Here is a 20,618-nt window from a genome sequence, read left to right on the forward strand (position 1 = left end):
TTTTCCGTGTACCTTTGGTGACAAATTCAAGCCAGCCCGAGTGCCACTGGGATTTATTAATTGCAGAAATACAGGAAAGTCAAAGGGAAAGCATTTAATGGTATTTATCTGCCAAACTCCTCAAGCGAATCACAAAATGTGTTAGTGAGGGTGAAGGCCTAGGCTTTTTGGGGAAATAGTATTTTTGCTTTGTACTGCATAATGTTTCTAAAACAATAAGCTAGTGCAGGATTCCAGTTTTACATTTCTGATGGCAATAGGAGTCAGCTTCTGGTTCTCTGAAATGGAAAAGTTTTGGTGAACTGGAATGTCTCTTCTTGGAGATTGATGACTTCTTACAAGGTTTAATCAGCTATAAGGAGCACATACAGTATTGTCTGCAGGTTGTCAAGGGACATTATTTGAAGGATCCAGCTTTCAATCCAAATTATGTTTGTACAAAATCCTTTACAGCAGCTGGTCTTTGTGCCTGCCTCATCAATACAGAAAAATTCAATGAGATAGACGTTAATATGTATCAGTTCCCCTCTTGACTGGCTCTGATAGGGGAGAATTTCTGTTATGGAAGTTTTTTATTTTATTATTATGGTATGCTCTGCTTAGTATTCTAGGAAGAATGTAACAGCAACCACAGATAAAGTGGGAAGTATTTAGTGCTTAACAGTATATACTCATGTATTTATTTTCAGTAGAAAATAGCAAAAAAGATGTGGCTGTCCAGCATTTTTCAGTTATCATTGTGATGCAACAGTTGGGAAATATTGTTCTCCAGATGTACACATTGCACTTGAAACCTCCATCTGAGGCTGGCTGTCTTGAGTGTAAGACAGAGCTTATCACTTGTGCGTCCCTTGAGCACCTGGCAGCGGGATTCCTCCATTCATCCTAGTATTGTAGCATGTTACCATTTAATTACAAAATAGTAAAAAACAAATCACTATTAGTTCAAATCCTCTCAAGCTTAATGCCTGTGATTTCATCTGTATTCTAAAACCATGATACATATACATTAATTTTAGTTGGAGAGTAGACCCACTAAGGATGCATTCAGTTCTGCTTAAGGTATCTTTATGTAGGCTATAATAAAAACTGTAGGTTTTAGGTCATTAATGAAAGAAATCTCTGCTTTCTCACCGTTGTGTAGAAAGATGGCTCTAAAGTAAATACATGTAACGAGAGACTACCAGGATTATCTGAAAGTCTTTCATCAGGAGTCATTTGTAATTTTTCTAATGAATGTGATACCAACTTCTTGTCTAATGTGCCTGGGTTGCACGTCTTTTTCAAGATGTATTGTGAGGTAGAGCCAGAATGTGCATTGGCTCAGGCAAATGCTGCATTAGCAGCAGCTACAGAGCAGCTAGCATCCATCAGGGGAAAAAGCTTCTTGTAAGTACTGCTTGATTAATAAGCATCCTTTTCTAGTATCTTGAGCCCGCTTATTTTTATTAGTTTTATTTATTTATTTCATTTAAAAAAAATATTTTATTTATATTATTTCCTAGTTCAAGTACTAAATATGTTTTCATAGGGATTATTACTATTTTCCCCACAAGCCTACTGAAGAACATTCCATAGCTGTTTAGCACAAATGCCTGAATTTCCTCAAAGCCATCTATGCATGTTATAACCAAAAGATTAGTAAACTGAGATGATAGTTGATATAAGTAACTGGCTGTGATTTTTACAAGAAATATACGCTGAGTGTTTATATGAGTAATGATCTATTGGAATACAGGAGCAACTTCCAGAAAGGGCTTTGAAAGGTCATGGTCACTTGTCTTTATGTTTGTCATTAAACATATCATAAAAGTGACATGAAATCTCCTTTGGTTTTTTTGAAGAACTCCAAAAACTTATATACATGCATGTACACATGCGCATAGAAGTGGAAAACTTTATCAGTGTTTTACTGACAAATCTTTTGAGTTAATTGAATTAAAGACCATATTTACCACCAAGTATCTATTGAACTTTTGAAAGGGATTATTTGTTGTTTATTAAGTATTCATTTAATGGAGCAACTGCAACACAGAGTGCTCTTGAAGAGACATCTCATGGTATCTTGGGAGATGGTGGCTGGAAGGAATTTCTCTGCTGCAAGCTAATTACCCTTGGCAAAGAAGGCTTCAAATGGTTTGAAAGAGATGGCATTAATTAGGTTTAGAAGGTTTTGACTTGACTTAAGGCTTTTTTGTTGGTAATATTTAGATCTGAAATCTCTTAATTTAAGATAGCAAGCAATAAATGAAGGCTGAACAGATCTGTAATGTGGGGGTTATTCTCACTATTTTCTCAGTTTAAGTGAATGTTTTTTTCAGTTTAAGTGAATGAGCAAGACTCATGTTACTGAAACTCAGAAATCTGTGAGTTACAGTATCTGGGAATTTCATTCCTTATTTCAGCAGTTCCCTGATTTTCCTCTTGCTATTGTAGTATCCACTTTTTTCCTGTTCTGGAGGAAATGCACATTTAATGGGTAAACATACATAGCCTTTACCATCTCTCTTCCTCTTCTGGCCTCTCTGCCCCCGCACCCCAAGAACCGGATCAGCGGCTATGGCATGTAATTTGCCTCTGTATGATACAGCCTTAGCTTTGTGACCTTGGAGTTGCTTATTCAGATCAAAGTGCATTTTTTCCTAATGAAGCAGGTATCTACACTAACAAGATAGCTTTGTGGAAGGATCATGAGTTTTATTTCATGCTTCTGTACTGATGTATGTTTATTAAGTGCAAATACTTACTTTTTGGACAAAAACAGCATTTTAATGATTTTTTTTAAAAAAATATTTTTGATACACAGCAGTCACCCCTGAAACTCATGGAATCTTTTATTATTTTAATGTGTTCCTTAGAGAAGAGCGCTAATGCATCCCTGTTCCTTGCCTGACAGTAACTCCAAGAGCCTTTTCCTGGTTTAGGTGATCTTGCAGGAAGCCTTCAGCTTCTGATTGTCCTCTTTTTATATGTATTTACTTCCCCTTTCATCTCCTCATGAATTTTTCTGGAGGTGGTTAGCAGCAGTTTTTCCTCTAAGCTATGCTTAGTTCCTAGTAGGAAGAATTCTGCACCACAGACAACTGCAGAGGGACCTGCAGCTTTATCTGTGTCCTGTGTTAGGCCAACAGTTGTCACATTGCCATTTATTATGAATATTTTTCCTAACCACTTTATAAAATCCATACTGCATGTTCAACCAGACTTCCTTTTACAAGGTGGGAGAACCCTTGTATTATTCTTATAACTGATATGTACCATAGCTGATCAACCTGATGAACATTTTTAAGGAGCTGTAGCTGTAATTTTTGATTCTCTGGTAGGTATTACTCATAGCAATAATAAGCTCCAGAGCTTATGAGATTGTTCAATGGACAACACTATAGCTGGTGAAATTCACTGTTGATAAATGCAAAGTAATACATATTGTAATAAAAAAAAATAACTTTTTACGAATACTTCTTGATCATTGTTTATTCATTAGTAGCTTAGGGAAGAACACCTGGGGCTGTGCAGAGTTCAAAGGAAAATGTGAAGTTAGCCCTGTTTTGAGCTAAGAGTTGGACTGGATGACCTCCAGAAAGTCCTTCTGGCCTATACCATCTCACGATTCCAAAAATAAAGCAGAAATTTGGTTAATCCAGTAATACTTCACAAGATGAACCTCAGTAGAAGAATAAAAAGAAAATACTTGTCTATGCAGTGTGTATATTTTGTATGCTAAAATGGGTTTGTAATACTTAGAAGAGTGAGCAGTAAGGGGGTGTTATAATGATAAAATAAAAACTGTTGCACACATCTCACTCAGGAAAAGTTGCTTTTAGTTTGTTTCTCATAACTGAGCTGTGACGCAGTCCAGAAAGTTAAAGATGCCAAAATGGATTCAGTTTTTATGTATGAGGAAACTTGAAAAATGTATATACTTCCATAATTCATGTCTTAATCCATCATTTAATTACTGAGGATTATTGGTAAAATTTTGTTTTGAAGGCGTGTTAAGCCTCTTGGACATTTCTGTGTTTGCTTCTCATGGTCCACATGCTGCGTGTCATCTCTCAGGAAAAACGCGTATGGTCATAAGTTTTAAATATTCATCTATGCAGCCTCCAAATATTTCACTTCAAAAGCCTCAGTTACAGTGCAGTTCTTTGCACAAGCCAATGCCAAATGTTGTTCATTCAAATGCTTGCAAATTCCAGCTAGCAAAAGGATTCTCAACTAATTTGTCATGCTTTTTTCCATATGTAAGGCAATTGAACTTACTCATTTCCACAAACTACTTACCCTGCTTGGATGCAGCACATGTGTATGCTGAGCATAAGCTTACGTACACTTGGACTAACAAGAATTTATGTATCTATTCTACTCATAGAAAGGAAAGAATGTAATTTCTTGTTCATTGAGAGGATTTAAAATGTTATTTAAAGAAAAGGTTTGAAAGTGATTGAACTCTCACCTAGTTTTAATTACATGTTTAAGTTACATTTTTTCCAATAGCTGTGTGACAAACTGGAAATGACTGAAGTGTCTATAAAAATGTAGTGCATAACATGAAGACATGTATGTATAAAAACCATTGATTGTTTTCCTCAGGACTGGCAACTAGAAGGAAAAAAACATTTGCAAGTTAGCATGCATCAGAACTTCAAACGATCTAGGAATATTGGAAGTTTCAGTTTCCAGAATTGTAACAAGTTGCCGATGTGACACCTACTTTATAAAATGTTAATCCAAGAAGTTTCAAGTGTAGAAAATGGTATAGCTGGGAGATGCATTTCCCTGATTGTTAGTGCCCAGTCTCCTACCTGTGAAATGTTGGAGGATGATGAGAGGCTGAGTTCACTAGTAAGATTCAGTGGGTGGAATGAGCTCTACAGACTGGTGGGTACAGAACAAGATCCTCTCCTGTCTTTGCACTTTTGGCCTTTAACAGAATTGACCCATTAATTCCATCAAATTCACCACTTTGCTTGGGTTTGTTTTAACCATACTTGCAGCTGGCATTTCACAGAGCCTCCACTTAGCTTTTGGGCTCAGACTTTTTCTCCATCTAAACATGCCTAACATGGTCAACAGTGAATAACTTCATTGATTCCATGACCTGGATCTGCACTGTTCAATCTTACATTTAAAATCAGCCTGAGTTCCTTAGCTGGGAACTTGTATCAATCCACACATTATAGGACATGATGTTCCGTGTGATGTCCTACGAGGAAGGCTGTTACGTACAGCAGTAGCGTTACACAGGGTTAGCTGATGAAAAGATGCAACTTCAGAGTGAAACACTGACTTTTTGCTGGCATCCATTTTTAGAGTTAAAGTGCTATATAAATATTCACCGGTTGTCTTCCATTCTTCCAGAGAGTTTTACATCTAGCGTAGTTTCATCAGCTCAATTTTTCCAGCCATGGTAACTTCTTGATCTGCTTCATTTAATGTTTTCTTAATGTGCACCCCTGCCCTATGTAACGTGTTCCAGCTGGGTCATGTCAGGTCTTTTAAAGGTATGATTTGTTGTGTAAGGGAGTCTGTGAAATGGGTATAAAGAGAAGGCAAACTTGTATTTCTTCTGGGGGGAAAAAACGAGCAATGCAGGCACTTCTCAGTGGCAAGTGCCTACGTTTTATTTACCTTAGCTGCTGATAACCCTCTGTACCCCATCAGCATGTAGAAAGCTCTTATTCCTTACTTGAGTTGTATGCATCTGTAGTCTGTAAACCCAGTAATTCCTCTAATATCGAAGGAAGGTCAGTCTTGATATATGGACGTTCTTCTCTGTCTCTCTGTCTGGGCTGCCTGCTGACTGTATCCAGCCTGTGGGAAGCTTTCACCTCACCTCTTCTTCAGGAGCAGTAGAAGTGCTGTGCAGCCCTATCAGTCCTCTGAAGGGCCAAACTTCTTTTAAGCTTGCACAAGGCCAGTATGTAGAGCCCACAAGAAGAAGGTACTCCACCTGTGCAAATTCATATGATTCTGCATGAAATCAAGCAGTACAGAAGAGAGAGAGGTTTCGCATGTCCTTTATGAATGCTAGCCTTTCAGTAGTCCTCACCATTCTGGAGCTAGACAAGTTCAGTAGGAGGAATGAAGCAGTTACTTTTCTATCTAGTCTCTTTTAAATGCCTTTAAAGAGGCATTAGAGTTTTTCTTATTATCCAAGCATCAATCCATACATTCAGTTTTCCCCTATCCTTCAGTTCATGTCTTGCCCTTTTCCCTTCTAGTTGTTTATTTATTGCCCATCTTCCTATATCCAATTTTCTGAAGAATAGACTTGAAGGCAGAGTATCCATTGTTAGTAATCTCTGCTCCTGCATTCATGGACGTTCTGTGTTCCCTGACTCATATTTCAGCTTCTTTCTCTTGGCAAAGAGAAAGAGGAGAGTTGTACATATTTTTCATGTGGAAGTTTTTGTGGCCAGCAATTCTCAGCGATGATAATTGCTGCAGCTGTTAGTAATCAATAATGCATCTTCAGCCTAGACAGCACAGTAAAGTTAACCTCCTTTCACTTTTTGTGGCTTCCAGAATACATCTTTAAATGAGAAATTTTAAACGAGGGGATCGAGTGCACCCTCAGTCAGTTTGCAGGTGACACCAAGCTGGCCGGGAGAGTTGATCTGCTGAGGGCAGGAGGCTCTGCAGAGGGGGCTGGGCAGGCTGGGCCGATGGCCGAGGCCACTGTGTGAGCTTCAGCAAGGCTGAGCGCGGGTCCTGCACCTGGGTCACACCAGCCCCACAGAGCTACAGGCTCGGGCAGGAGTGGCTGAGAGTGCCTGGTGGGAAAGGACCTGGGGTGTTGGTCCACAGCCAGCTGAACATGAGCCAGCAGTGTGCCCAGGTGGCCAAGAAGGCCAACAGCAGCCTGGCTTGGATCTGAAACTGTGTGGCCAGCAGGACTAGGGGACTGATCGTCCCCCTGTACTCGGCACTGGTGAGGCCACAGCTCGAATACCGGGTTCAGTTTGGGCCCCTCACTGCAAGAGGGACGCTGAGGTGCTGGAGCGTGTCTAGAAAAAAGGCAGCAAAGCTGGGGAAGGGTCTGGAGCACAAGTCTTCTGAGGAGCAGCTGGGGGAACTGGGGCTGTTCAGCCTGGAGAAAAGGAGGCTCAGGGGAGACCTTACTGCTCTCTACAACTGCCTGCAAGGAGGCTGTAGCGAGGTGGCTGTCAGTCTCCTCTCCCAAGTAACAAGCGATAGGACAAGAGGAAATGGCCTCGGGTTGCACCGGGGAGATTTAGATTAGACATCAGGAAAAAATTGTTCACCCAAAGGGTGGTCAAGCACTGGAACAGGCTGCTCAGGGAGTGGGTAGAATCACCATCCCTGGGGGTTGTTCAGAAAATGTGTAGGTGCGGTGCTTAGCGACATGGTTTAGTGATGGACTTGGTAGTCCTGGGTTGATGGTTGGACCTGGCTGGACCTGATGATCTTAAAGGTCTTTTCCAACCTAAATGGTTCTATGATTCTATGGGAAATATTGTAATTAATATTGTCACAGTATTTTTTTTCAGATAAAATATACATGGGCTTGTACTACTACTAACATGGTATGTAATTTTAAACATTTACAATGTTTTAAAGATCATAAAAAACAACTCTGGATGGTGATGCCTGCTGACTCTTTCTTATGTGTTAAAGTTTTAATGTATGAACATATACATTTATCAATGCAGTAAAAGAGTTGCTATATATTAACAGTAAATGGAAAGAAGAGCAGATTAGGAAACAGAAAAAAGGATTGTTTCTTTGCAAGAAAATCTTTTATTTTAAATATTTTGAGTAAAATCAAATCAGATTTTCATCCTTCAAGAGACTGTCTGCTAAAATTATTTGTGAAACTTATGACTTTACATTCACATGTATATATATTACAGTAAGTATGCCCAATAATATGAAAAAAAAAAAAAAAAAAAGGAAAGGCAGACTGTTTATTAGTGTTAATGCTAAAAAGTTGGGCCAAGTTCGTCTTTTTGGCAGATATGGTGCAATTTGTATTATTTATCATTTATTAACATATGAGAGTACTTAGATACAGTGAAAATACACTCTGCGCCTGGAAAGGATTATACAAGAGCACAGTCCATCAGGCTTGCTATGGGGGGTAATGGCTCTCTGCTGTGATTTGTAGAGCTTAGCTCCCTGGCACTAACTTTCTCAGTAACAAGAGTTTTTAAAACATGTCATTTATTCCATAGAATTTAGAGTACTGGGGTATAAAATGCAATATGTAATCCTGCTGTTGCTAGACTTATACTTTTATTTATGTTACATCCCATGAAAGAATGACAAAAGGGAATGGCGTGTTTTGTAGCGACAATTTTCCTGTTCAAAAGTCATGAGTTAGGAAGTGCTCTGATAAAGGAGATTATTATGTACCAAAAAGCTCCCCACAGAGATGTTGGGGCATTCCTTACTGTTTGTCTCACTGCAGAAGAGTATTCTTGCCATCTTTACTACCTGAGCCTTTGATGGATGAGTGTATTTGAACTACAGTCAGATCTGTGTTATCATGCAGGCAAACTGCAGATGTCTAGAAATAAGTCTCAAAAAAAAAAAAGCGTAGAACTTTGTGTTCGTTCTTTTTATGCCTTGCATGTTAGACCAATGAAATTTTTCTTATAGCCCATATCTGTGAGATGCCTTTATTTAACAGAAGTCCTTATCATCTCTTAATTTAAGATCCATCCCCATTAAAAAGTGGATTGGCTGCCAGCCTTCTTTATTGAGCTCTAAGTTGTCATTTTATCTTTCCCCCTTTGCCAATTCATTTCTTATTTTCAATTTATATGTTATTTTTAAATTTCCAGTTTGCACACTACCAATTCAGGCACTAAACTTGGCAGATGAGATCTAATTCTTTGATCCTGCAAAACCACCAAGCTTTTGTGGAGGTATGCATTCTTTGCTCCTGTTGTAGATCTTCTGGTAAACTATTCCGGTAAATAGGGAAGTTTTACTCTAGAGTGGAACTCACTTTTTAGTTCTGTAGTCACTCTCAGAGAAACAAAATAGTTTTAGGCAATTTGCCTGCTGCAGCCTCTGTTGTCTTGCCTTGTCTTCTCTTTTTTTTTTTTTTTTTCAAAATGGCCTTTCAAGCTCTGTTCTTGTATTCAATTTTTGCCCCACCTGACTATTTGTAAAAATAGTACTTTTCAAGGTGTTAATATCTTAGCTTTTTTTAATATCACTCCACAATCTGACTCTTTTACACCTTTCTTTTCATTAGTTCTTCTTAGTTTGCTGAGCTGGAGAGGATTCTCTTTTTTTCTGATAGAGTAGGAAAAAATCAAAGTGTTTACCTGATGAAAGGGAAAACTGAGATAAACACATTGTGGGTGGTTTTCCTCTTTTTGGTTCTTTTTGATGAGCAGATGCAGTAGTTTGGAGTTTTTATTTTTAAAACCAGAAGAAACTTGTAAATTCTCCTCCTTCCCCATTTTGTTGACTAACTATTCTTGACTGATTATTACTGTATTTCTTAGACTTTTTCAGAAAGACAGGTTGTTATATCTTCAACAACAATAATAAGGTAACTCCTCATTCAAGTGTCTTTTGGCTGTTTTAGTTAAGAAAGCACTAACAAAACCAATTTTACATTATTTTATCTAAAAATGCCATGTCATTTTAGCTGCCCAGTAAAGAGAATCTGGAGAAAATGCTGCAGCTCAGCGAATTACCAGTTATATGGTAGGAGTGATGGTGACTGACAAAAATAACAGGTCTGAGAAATCTAAGAGGGAATTTTGAGAGGTTCACTGGGGGTGGGCAGTGGCTACTACTGAGTCAAAAAAGCAGAAAAAAAAAAAGCAGAGAGAAGGCATGTTACTGCCTTTTGAGCAGAGTGCGTAAAAGTGTGGTTACAGATCTTTGGGGAAGGTGTGGATCAGCATGCAGGAGATCTGCTTGTTTTCTGCCTCTAGTGAAACCATCCTGTCTGCCCAACAGCAAATTGCCGGATCTTCTTATGCCACCAGGCTCACATACAAAATTAAAACAATAATTCTATTCTTGCATTTTTTTTCCTCTGTTACAATTTTAAATGCTCCATAATGCATAGGACATAGTTACAGTGGGTGTCCTAGAATGTCTGTAACTGAACCTAGCAGAAGAATCTCATACTTTTATCTGGGACCTCCAGGTCTGGCCATTGCAATACAGACCATTGTCATCAAGCAGAAAAATTTCTCCTCCTATTATTATCTCCAAGCACCTGATCTCCACCATTTAACTGGATATTTGGTAAGGGATTCTAATAATGGTTTTGTTCCAAATTGTTGTTAGTTAGCGTACTTATGTTGTGCCAGGAGCACAGAGTGAAAAAAACCCTTCCTCTAAGGTTTTTATCTTTCAGACTTAAATGCACTGTCTACATTTATTGTCATTAAAATACATTATTTAAAATAAAATAAATTTAAAAAAACCCCAACAAACAAAAAAACCAGCCAAAACACAAAACAACCCAGCAAATCTTAAGCTATAATATTTAACCATCCCTTTTCTGAATAGGTCCTGTGTAGCAATCTGCGTAAGCCCGCAGCTTCACTTGAGAAAGCAGTCGCAAAGGGAGTCTGATGTCAAGATGGTGTGAACCAAACGAACAAAACTATTGAGCTGCCCATCAGGCTGGTCAAGGGGCTTGAGGTAAGAAGATTTTGCCTATATTTTCATCCTAGTATGAGTTTTGAAACATTTGAAATGTTTTGTTGAGCATGAGGTTAAACTTAAATACTTGAAGATTGTGGGGGGGGAAAAGGCTGGGGGTGACAGGCGACAAGATGACCCTTATTAGAAATCATTTAAATGAAAAAAAGAAAAACCAACTCCAAACCATAAATAAACCCATAATACAATCCTGAGAAGTAAAACGTGCTGCACCACAATTGCTTTTCCTAAATAAACGTGTATTGCTGAGCGACTGAGTTTGGCATGATGGCTAGAGAGAAGTCTTAGTAACTGAGTCACTACATTTATACATAACTGTGAACACATTGTGACAGCCTGGGCGGCCTCCAGTTAATGAGCAGAAAGACTGAATAATCCTCTAGGTCAGGATGGAGTCACCCTGCATCTGCCCTCTTTGCACTTTAGATTGCAAATAAGTGGAAGGCACCAATCAGAGATTTACTGTTTGCTTTTGGCTTTTTCCTTTTGCAGAAACTATTAATTTTTAAATAAGAATAAAATGTATTTATGTTAAAATTATATATATTTCAGTGTGGTTATTAGCTTTATTAGCAGACAAACATCATTAAAGCTAACACATGCCTATTTAACAGTCAGTAACCATTCAAGTAAGCCACAGTGTTGCTATGCAGTCTCTCCTAGGTCTTTACAGAAATCATGCTGTCTCAATTTATCATCTAGAATTTTACCATTCCTTTTTGACAAATAAGTGTAAATAACAAGAAATAAAAAGTACAAAGAATATTTACACTACTACGTAAGTTCCCAAGGCAGTCTGAATAAATATTTCAAGTTGGATTTCAAAAAGTCCCTGTGACTTTGCTTTCGAAAATCAGAGACTGAATACTTTTGGTTCTGCAAATCTCAGCAAAGGCTGACAATCAAGTTTAAAACAGTTTGGAAGAAAATTATTGTAAGAGTATAGAACTAATCGAAAACCCCTGTGCAATTAAAACAGAACTGGTTTTGATACCCGATTCTGAAATTAATATGTATAGAAATGTAAAATATGTAAGTAATCTTTCCTTCAGTAGAAAAAACGGTGAAGTCCGTGTTACTATCTGCATATGAAAAGTTTTGTTTGCCCCAAGACACCTGAGACGGTCACTGTTGGTCTGACCCTGCGGACCCCCAAAGCCTTTGGAAGCTCTGTGGAAGCCAACGGCCTTTGCCCATGGGTAGTCTCCAGGTCTTGGATCTGATGGTTCATAGTTTATACAAAGTTAAAAGAAGTTTTTCTCTGAGATTTGGGTTTTTATTAGTGATCTTATTGTGTAAGTTAAGGAGGAAAATATTTAAAAGGATTAATTGAGAACGTCAAGTCTTTTCCTCTGAGAATAAATTCTTTTTTGCTAGAACAGGAGACAGTTAACTTCTGAAAAGCATCAAGACTGATGATTTTGTCTATATAGCATTGACCTGGAAGCTCAACCATTCAGACTAATAAATCAGGCAATTTATATTTAATCATTAACTAACTCCCGAGCTGAACAGCTGTTCAAAATTAGAAATGGGTCACCCCGGCCAGGATGACATTACAGGCAATCTATAATGCATTAGAATAAAATTATAGCGATTTTTAACTGTCTGGAAATTTATTACACTGCATGTTCCAACTCTTAAACCCTTGTTAGCCAATGTCACTAGTGATTTATGGTGCTTGGGTGGTATGGTAAAATTACGGAAGATTTAAATAGACAATCATTCTATGTTTAGTAAATCTTCAAATTTCAAAGCTATTTTGGAGAATGAGGTGGGTGCTCTTTATTGTTTATGACTTACCAGGCAGTGACAACAAGAGAGAATGGATAAATCAAAAAGCCCTCTTGTAAATTAATGGATTTATTGTCTTGTTGCCTTCAGTTAATGGTTTAAAGAAGAATCCAATGACTTCTGTAGGCAAAAATGAATGTCTAAAATACTTCAAAAGAAAACTGCTACATTACAAATATTGCTGTTAGAGCTTTTGACAGGAATAGTCCTTTACTTGTCATTTCCCGGGCATCTCTTATGGATGCAACTGAGGTTTAGGGGGACTCTGCACGCTGAGTTCCTGCATTTACACTGTGAAACATTTAAATGCTAACTTTTTAAAGCATGGTACTTTGGTTAAAGATAATTCCATTTTCTTACTGGATATTTTTTATTCCTATTTTATAACAAAAGAGTTTGAGTCTTCTTTTACTGCAGAATTCTGTGTCTGTCTTTGCAGGATATGATGTTTAACTATTTCAGTAAATATTTTTTGGAGTTTTTCTACACAAACAATCATGGAAAAAACTAAATAAAATTTAACAGTTATTTTGTTATTTTTTTACACATATAGAAATTTATTTTTAAAATGAGGGTTGTTATTTGAGATTGATTTTATACATTTTTAAGGTTTTCAGGACTGAGCAAATCTAAGACTGCTCTTTTAAGCAGCTAGCACCCACAAGATGCGAGCATTTTACATTAAATTATTTGTAGCTTGGAAGATACTGTCTGTTCAGTGATTTTCATTGATTTTGATTACAATTTGTAAGGGACTGGAAAAATATGTTTTGTTTACTGTCATTACTCTGGAAAATAAATGTCTGTATGGACAGCAGGTAAAGGATGGTTCTTATAAGTTGTTCAGCAGTGTCCTTCTTTCATGCTGGCCCTTTCTTTGTTTCAGTCCCTCTGCTCACTGGAGAATGATTTCCTGAGGTTTTCCTGATGCAAGTGACAAACTGCGAAACAACTTTTATTTTATCTTATTTCAAACAGTACAAACAAGGAAGAAAGGTTATGACAGTCTATTTCAATTTTACATCTAGAATTTCATCACTTTGAAGATGACTCTAATGGTTGATCAATTTTTACCTTCCTTTCCACACTGAAACTATTAGAGCACACATTCGTGCATACATTCATTCCTTTGCTGGGAATTGTATTCACGGAACAAATCAAAGTATAATGTGCCAAACACTGCCAGTTTGGGGTTTATACCATGTCATAAATTCTGATTGAAAAAGAGATGATGATTTGATCCATGTCTTAAACATTAATTTTCTTTAAAGAAGGTACTCTCATTTCTCTGAAATTCTTTAGTCACCATTTCAACATTTTAAATAGATGGTAGGCTGTCTTTAAAACGTAACTGGAATAAAACAACAGCTTTCCATAGAGCTACTAATATGAAATCATCAATAACTGAGACAATTCCTGATGATATCTCAGGGTAAGCGTGGTTAAGATTAACTCTGCAAAGTGCACAAGGGATTCCCGAAATTGGATCTCTCGTGGGGGTGGGGGGTGGAGAATATGAATAAAACAATTTCTAGAGTTAAACTTTGATAGAATCATTGAAGCTGGAAGGAACCTTCTGAGATCATCTAATCCACCCGCACTGCTCAAACGGTGTTTGTTAGACCAGATTGCCCAGGGCCATGACTAGTCAGATTATGAATATCTCCCAGGGTGGAAACTGCACAGCCTCTCTGGGTGACTGTGTATTTGACCACCCTTGTCTTTCCTCTTGTCAAAATTCCAAATCATTACAGCTCTTAACTGAGTAAAACTTCTGTGGCTAGTAGGTAAAACAAACCAGACGAGAAAAAAACCTGCAACTCTTCTGCCTTACCTCTTGGAAAAAAGTGTGAGGAAAAAAGTAGACGTCACATCTCTGTTGAGATTAAACCAGTTTTTTCTTCTTTCTTCATTTTTTTTCTTTTAATTTTCTTGTTTCCTTGCCTTTTCTCAGTCTTGCTGGAAATGACTGCACTGTGCTCAGAGCAGTGGTACCATACTGTACCTGGCAGTAGGATGCCAGATGCTGCCAGTATTGCCGTGTGCCTGCCATCTAGGCAAAAGCACCAATTACTGAAAAAAATCAAAAAGCTTCATGAAAAGCTCCGTTCTGTTTTTTCAGTTTCAAAGGCTTCAAATCACCTCCATAAAGTATGGGTTGTTTCCAGCCTTGCAGTCGTAGGAAGTGTGTCTCTGGCTGGCAGCGTACCTTTCCTGTTGTACTTCTGTGTGCTTCTGGGTTTTAGTGGGAAGGTTAAACGTTCTGTCACTTCCAAGTTTTTCAGGAGAGAATATTTTCTGATTTTGCTTTGCAGTCTGAAAACATGTGTTGGAGCCAGTTCATTGGAAACTTCAAAGCACAGAAGAAAACTTTATGCAGTAATGTCTGATTAACAGCAGCAGTTGTGTCTTTGGACCCTTCGCCAAACAGTATTGCCAGGAAGTGATGAAACATTTCTGGATTCCTTTTCTAAAGTCACAAAAGTTAAAATTTACTGTACGAAATGGGGGTCTCCACGGAAGAGTCTGGTTTGTTAAAGTTTTTCTTTCAAAAATTTGAAGTACAGATCTATATTTAAAAGTGGCTTGTTGCACTTTTCCTGTATACATATATATATTTGTTTTCCTGTATACATATATATATATGTCTATATTATATATATATATATACTGCTGCAACTGCTCCTCACTTCCTCCTAATTGTTTCCTATTTCTCATGTGCCACAAATCACAGCATTATATCACAATTAATGTCGTTTATTCTCTGAAATACGTGGTGTGTGGAGCTCTTACTTCAGTTTACATCACAAAGCTAAGGCACGGTGTGCAAGCTGAGTTGCCTGAGGACACTCTGGAGAAGTTACAGCCAAATCCAAGCTTTCCAAGCACTCAGAACTGCCAGGGCATCTTCTTGTAGACACTTGCTTTCTGTGAGAGTTTAACCATCACTAATTTGTCTGTAGCTTTGTTTTGCCTGGAACATCTCCCTGTCCTTTTCCACCAAAAAATTGTCTGCAGTTAAAGTTCTTTCTCAAAAACCTCCTTCTACCTTGCAGCCTAATGCTGACAGGTAAAAACATTATCCCAATATGTTTGTTTTCAATAGTGGGACCCTGGAAATAAATGTCATTCCTAGCTCTTTTAAGAATCCTCTGAAGTGGGTTGAACACTTTTATAAATAAAAATAATCCATACTGTAACTTTTTACTTTTTAAGATGCTTTCACTGGACAGCAATGAGATGAAATACCTCGTTTCGGTTTTGACGTTTTTGCTGCAGCTGGGGAAGAACAGAAAAGAGGAGAGAAATGCATTTGGTGAGTGATGTTAAAAAGAGATGGTTTATTAATAGTCCTCTATAGAAGAACAAGTAGTTCTGTGCCGTAAAGTATCAGCTCTGTACAGATATGAGGACAATAGCTGTATCTGTATATCAAAATATTTTTCTTGCATTGTGTGAAAACTTTTATTAGAAAACCTGATAATACCCCAGTGCTAGTGTTTTCCATGAGGAAGTATTTCAACTTATGGAAATGGTTATATTGCTTGCCTTACAGTCCAGAGATAAAATAAATCGTATTCTCAGTCTTGTGGTCTATTTAAACGTGTTACACACAGAAGATAGATACATTGCATGCTTGCAGTGGGGAGCGTGTGCCTGTTGATCCTTTTGTGCTTGTATTTTCAGCAAGTTCTTAAAAAGTTAGATTTATTTTAGGCTCTGTGATTAGATTCAGGGGGTTAGAGAATTTTAAAGTGGTATATATTTTGTATGAATATGGTAACTGTGATATTGTGCCACAGAAACTGCACTAAAGGTATGGGGCCATTCTTATAAATAGTAATAATTGTGCAAATTTGGCTCAGTGTAAATATATGTAATGCTTTTCTTTATAAATAACCACCAGATTTACATGCTTTTTTATTTCAGTGTGCACTTTTAAAAGAATCTCCAGTCTACGAGCCAGCATGAAGCACTGTACGTATCTAGGGAAGGGGAAAATTTTGTTGGAAGAGTTTTTAAAATACTTCTGAATGAGGTAGAAGATGGTTCAGGGTAAATACTGACGATGCCATGCTTTCCTTTAATTTATGGGCTTAGAATTCAAGCCAGAAATCACAAATAAGGAAGCCTGGGAAAACATCTTGAATGAATTGGTGGGGGTTTGCCCTTTGCTTTAGTAAGGAAAAAAATAATTCCAGGCATCCAGTATAGATTTTTTATGCTTTCACTAGCCACTGTTGGTTGTTTTTTTTCCCCAAAAATAACCTAGTTATTCACTCTTACTCTGTTGTGTTGCATTAGGCATTTCCCATCCTGGCCATACCCATCTGCTAAGCACAGACTTCAGATGTTCCGTTTCTTTTTGCTTTCATCTCCTTGTAAATGCCTCTGACAAGTTGGTACCCAGCAAACGGGGCTGTCTGATGGCTGCTCTAGTGTACGCGGAGGTTGCAGCTTCGTTCTTAGCAAACGAGCGCTCACAAAGGGCATTGCCACCGCTGGGGCCACGTGGGGGGCTCCAAAGCTGCCTCTGCCCCTGGCGCTGGTTCCCTTCTCTGGCTCTTGAGCTTGTTAACGCACAACTTTATTAAGAAGATACCACGGGAATCCTGGTTTTATAATTTTTGTGTGGATAAATACTGATTTGTGTTCCAGAAATACCTGCTCAAGAGCATGCATGAGCATTGAATTTGCAATATCAGAGTCCGTATACACTGAAATTTGTAATATATGGCGGGGGTTTTAACTTTATTGAATAATAAATATTTTTATGAAGTAAACATCTTAAATGAAAACACTTTTTCTTTTAAATCTGTTATAAATATGATAAACTGCTTCTCATCATATTTCCTAGTACATTCTTTTGCATCTGAAACTCCACAGGGATCCTCCTTACTTTTCTGCCTAGAAAGCCTTAATTTCTACCAGCTCACTTACCTTGCGCGTTGCACTGCGTCATGTCTTGCTACTTAATAACCTTGCTGGATGATTATATTCCACTCTGATTCAAAGGTTCCTATTCCTGTGATGGGGGGCCTGGACCCGCTTGCCACGTTGACGGATGATGCTATGATTGCAGCATGGGGTAACGAGGGACTGCCCGGTGATAGGGTGTCAACAGAAAATGCCACTATTCTAACAAACTGTGAGTGCTGGCCTCTGATGATAGAACCCCAGGAACAGGGAATTAAATGGATAAAGAATAAATATGGACCTGACATTAAAGTCGTACGTCTAGGACAGAAAGGGTTTGTGCATGCTGAAGAATTGGCTTTCACGTTTACTGCCCTCAAGTTCCCCCAATTTTTGTAAGGGATTGTTTTTTACCGGACTGCACTTACTTGAAGACTTGAAATATTACAACGCTGCTGCTTATTTACCATAGCATCATTTTCTATTTAAAATGGTGCTTTAAAGGGGACCTTTTTTATGCTGTTTTCAAGTGCTGAGGAGGAAATAAAGTGGAAGTTGAGGTGCACTTCTTGTGAGGGGCAAATCACTTGAGGTGCAAAGCCTGACAATGTGACTTTAGTATACTGTGCAGTTTAGTCAGCAGGACACAGCACATGCACCTTGCAGAGGGAAGGATTCAATCCAGCGTACGGCACTCAAGGCAAAATCAGGTCCTTTCCTGGTAAACATACCTTTAATTCTCATTGCTGTTACTGAATTATATGTAAGTTCATAGCACTTGTAATTGATCTCTTTGTATCTCACCTCATTTTCTTTGATTTAGGGAGACAACTAGGTAAGATATTACGGTTTCAAAGGGCTATCTGACTTGATTTTACTGAATTCCAGCTATAACACAGAACAGTAAACGGTCACAGTAATACCTCATTTTTAAAATAAGTGTTAATCATTTAACCTGTCTGCTCCTCTGAATGAGATCTTTTCCTTCACCTGCCCTGATTTTTTTTTTAATTCTTTTTCCAATACTCACAAATAATCGTGATTATTTTTTTTTTGTTCATACCCTGTAGCACCCTTCTGTGTGAAACGATGTTGTCTGCTTACTAATCCTTCCACTATTATCAAATTTCTTTTCGGTGTCTGTTGAGACAGAGTTCTCCCAAGTCATTCAGGTTCTAAACCCTTTAAGAAAGCGTTTATCGTTTAGATCAGGATATACCAAAAGCTGTAACACAAAACCATAACATTAAAAAAATAAAAAAAACTGGAAAAGATAGGTGCTCCCCCAAATTGTCTGTGTCAATTCCAGTGTCTTCAATGTGGTGCTATATCCTCATATTTTCTTAAACAATGTATTTTTTGTTTAATATGAGGACTAGCCAGAGCATAGGTAGAAAGATGTTGAACACAAAACTGTCAAGCTATTTAACCACTGGGAAATTCTTTGTGAACAGTTTTGCATGGTTGAACCATGCTTAGAAAAACTTCTCAAAATCTGTTATATAAAAGAAATATTTCTGTTACCAACACTTATCCAATATTTGAGAGTTTTTTTTATTTTTATTTTTCATGTTAACTTTTGTGAAGACCACTGAAAGAGCTTTGGCCTGTGGAGAGACTCTACTAATTGAAAACATCGGTGAATCTATTGATCCGGTACTCGTTCTCCTGCTTGGAAGACATACAGTTAAAAAGGAAAAGTAAGTGTTCTTGAGTAAGCAGAATTTTTCCATGACAACTGGATCTATATTGCTTTGATTGCCATATTTTGCTTACTATTCATAACCTTTCATGAAGATATTTATTTCTTTTTAAAATGTAATGGCTAAAATCTGGTGATGAGTGGATATTAAAATGTTAGTATATGCATCTGATTAGATGATAAAACTATATTCTCGATTTGCAAATTTGACTTGATATACAGTGTAGGCATGCATGTGAGTTTCTCAACCCAAAGTGAAAGTCTTTACTTTTTTAGCTTCAAAAAAGGAACAAAACAAGAAGGAGCATATATTATAATTTGGCTCAAAAGAAAATAAAATATTTTGTTTCCATGTTAGACATCTATAGAAAAAGGGAAAGAAGCATTGGAAATGACAAGCTAGGTTTGGATTTACCAATACAGAGTTTCCCCATGAAAAAAATCAATGAACTGGTTTAAAAAGAGAAAAGGAAAACAAAAGGCTAATGAGGAAAAACTGATATGGTAGAAGACAGGGCACAAATAAGCAAGCCAGAAATGGAGACTCTGCCTCGGTATCGTGGCCGATGTCCCATGCATCAAACCAGTCCAGCTGATAGTGTTCACAAATCCATTGAGGTAGATGGAGCAATGGTGTTACTGTCTCTTCATTTTCACCCAGAAACCTAGTCTTCTAGCACCAAAACCCACATGCCCCATTTCTCATGTGAGTGCTGCAAATACCCAAGTATTGGGACTGTTCTGACCTCTCCCTCCTGATGAAAGGGCTACAGCTCTGACAGCCAGGGGAGCGCCACCCCAGAGGTCAGCAGCTGGTGGGCGTTTCAGTGGGAGAGTCAAATTCAAATTGGGTAACACCAGTTAATGTGTTTTCCCTCTTCTGACACTGCAGCGACAGGAGTGGTAGATGGGGCAAGGGAGGGTAGCCTTATGTTCTGACCTTTTTGGGGGGGGATGTCTGTGAATCTCATCTTTCATTACCATGCCCCCTTTTTCCCTAGATTTTGAAAAATTGTCGTCAATTTTTGAAAATACAATAAAGAGTATTTCCCAAGATCTAATTAAGATACCTTTAGCTACACATTTTCAGCATGATAGTAGCAAAAGTAAAGGAGATTGTTCTTGGTGCAAGAGAATTTCAGTCTGTAATGTCTTCCATCGCTTTTCATAAAAACTTCCAATGTGATTGTTGAGTCTCCAGTGCAGCCGTCAGCCTAAGGAATAATGTTGATTTGTAGCTGCATGAGACTAAACTCAGTAAACCTCATTAAATGTTTCATCTGATGAACTGATATGCCATGTTATTGTCTCTGCTCAAATGTGGATTAATTTTTAAGCCTGGAATTGTTCCTGTCTTCCAGTTAAGTTTTCAAACAACAGATCAACAACCTAGATGTTTCATGTGGAAGAATATTATGTTTATTCTGACAAAAAGTCAGATATATCCCTGAAGCATTTCTGGATGGGTCTCAGTGTTACTCAAAGAGTGTTTAGAGTGCTTGCACAGTTTCAGATTGTTAAAAGAGAAAGTATGAAAGAA

The 20,618-nt window shown here is 37.9% G+C and overlaps 1 protein-coding gene across 1 annotated transcript in view; it reads left to right on the forward strand.

Moving 5' to 3' along the window:
* The window catches only part of DNAH11 (dynein axonemal heavy chain 11), a 132,245-nt gene that overhangs the window by 82,398 nt on the left and 29,229 nt on the right, over positions 1 to 20,618 (forward strand). Inside the window, 7 exon segments of the mRNA XM_056338457.1 lie at positions 322 to 506; positions 1,289 to 1,393; positions 10,510 to 10,644; positions 14,775 to 14,868; positions 14,871 to 14,956; positions 17,476 to 17,741; positions 18,975 to 19,076. Coding sequence (XP_056194432.1) covers positions 322 to 506; positions 1,289 to 1,393; positions 10,510 to 10,644; positions 14,775 to 14,868; positions 14,871 to 14,956; positions 17,476 to 17,741; positions 18,975 to 19,076 — 973 coding nt within the window.

Source organism: Falco biarmicus, chromosome 4, assembly GCF_023638135.1.
Source record: "Falco biarmicus isolate bFalBia1 chromosome 4, bFalBia1.pri, whole genome shotgun sequence".
Taxonomy (NCBI): Eukaryota; Metazoa; Chordata; class Aves; order Falconiformes; family Falconidae; genus Falco; species Falco biarmicus.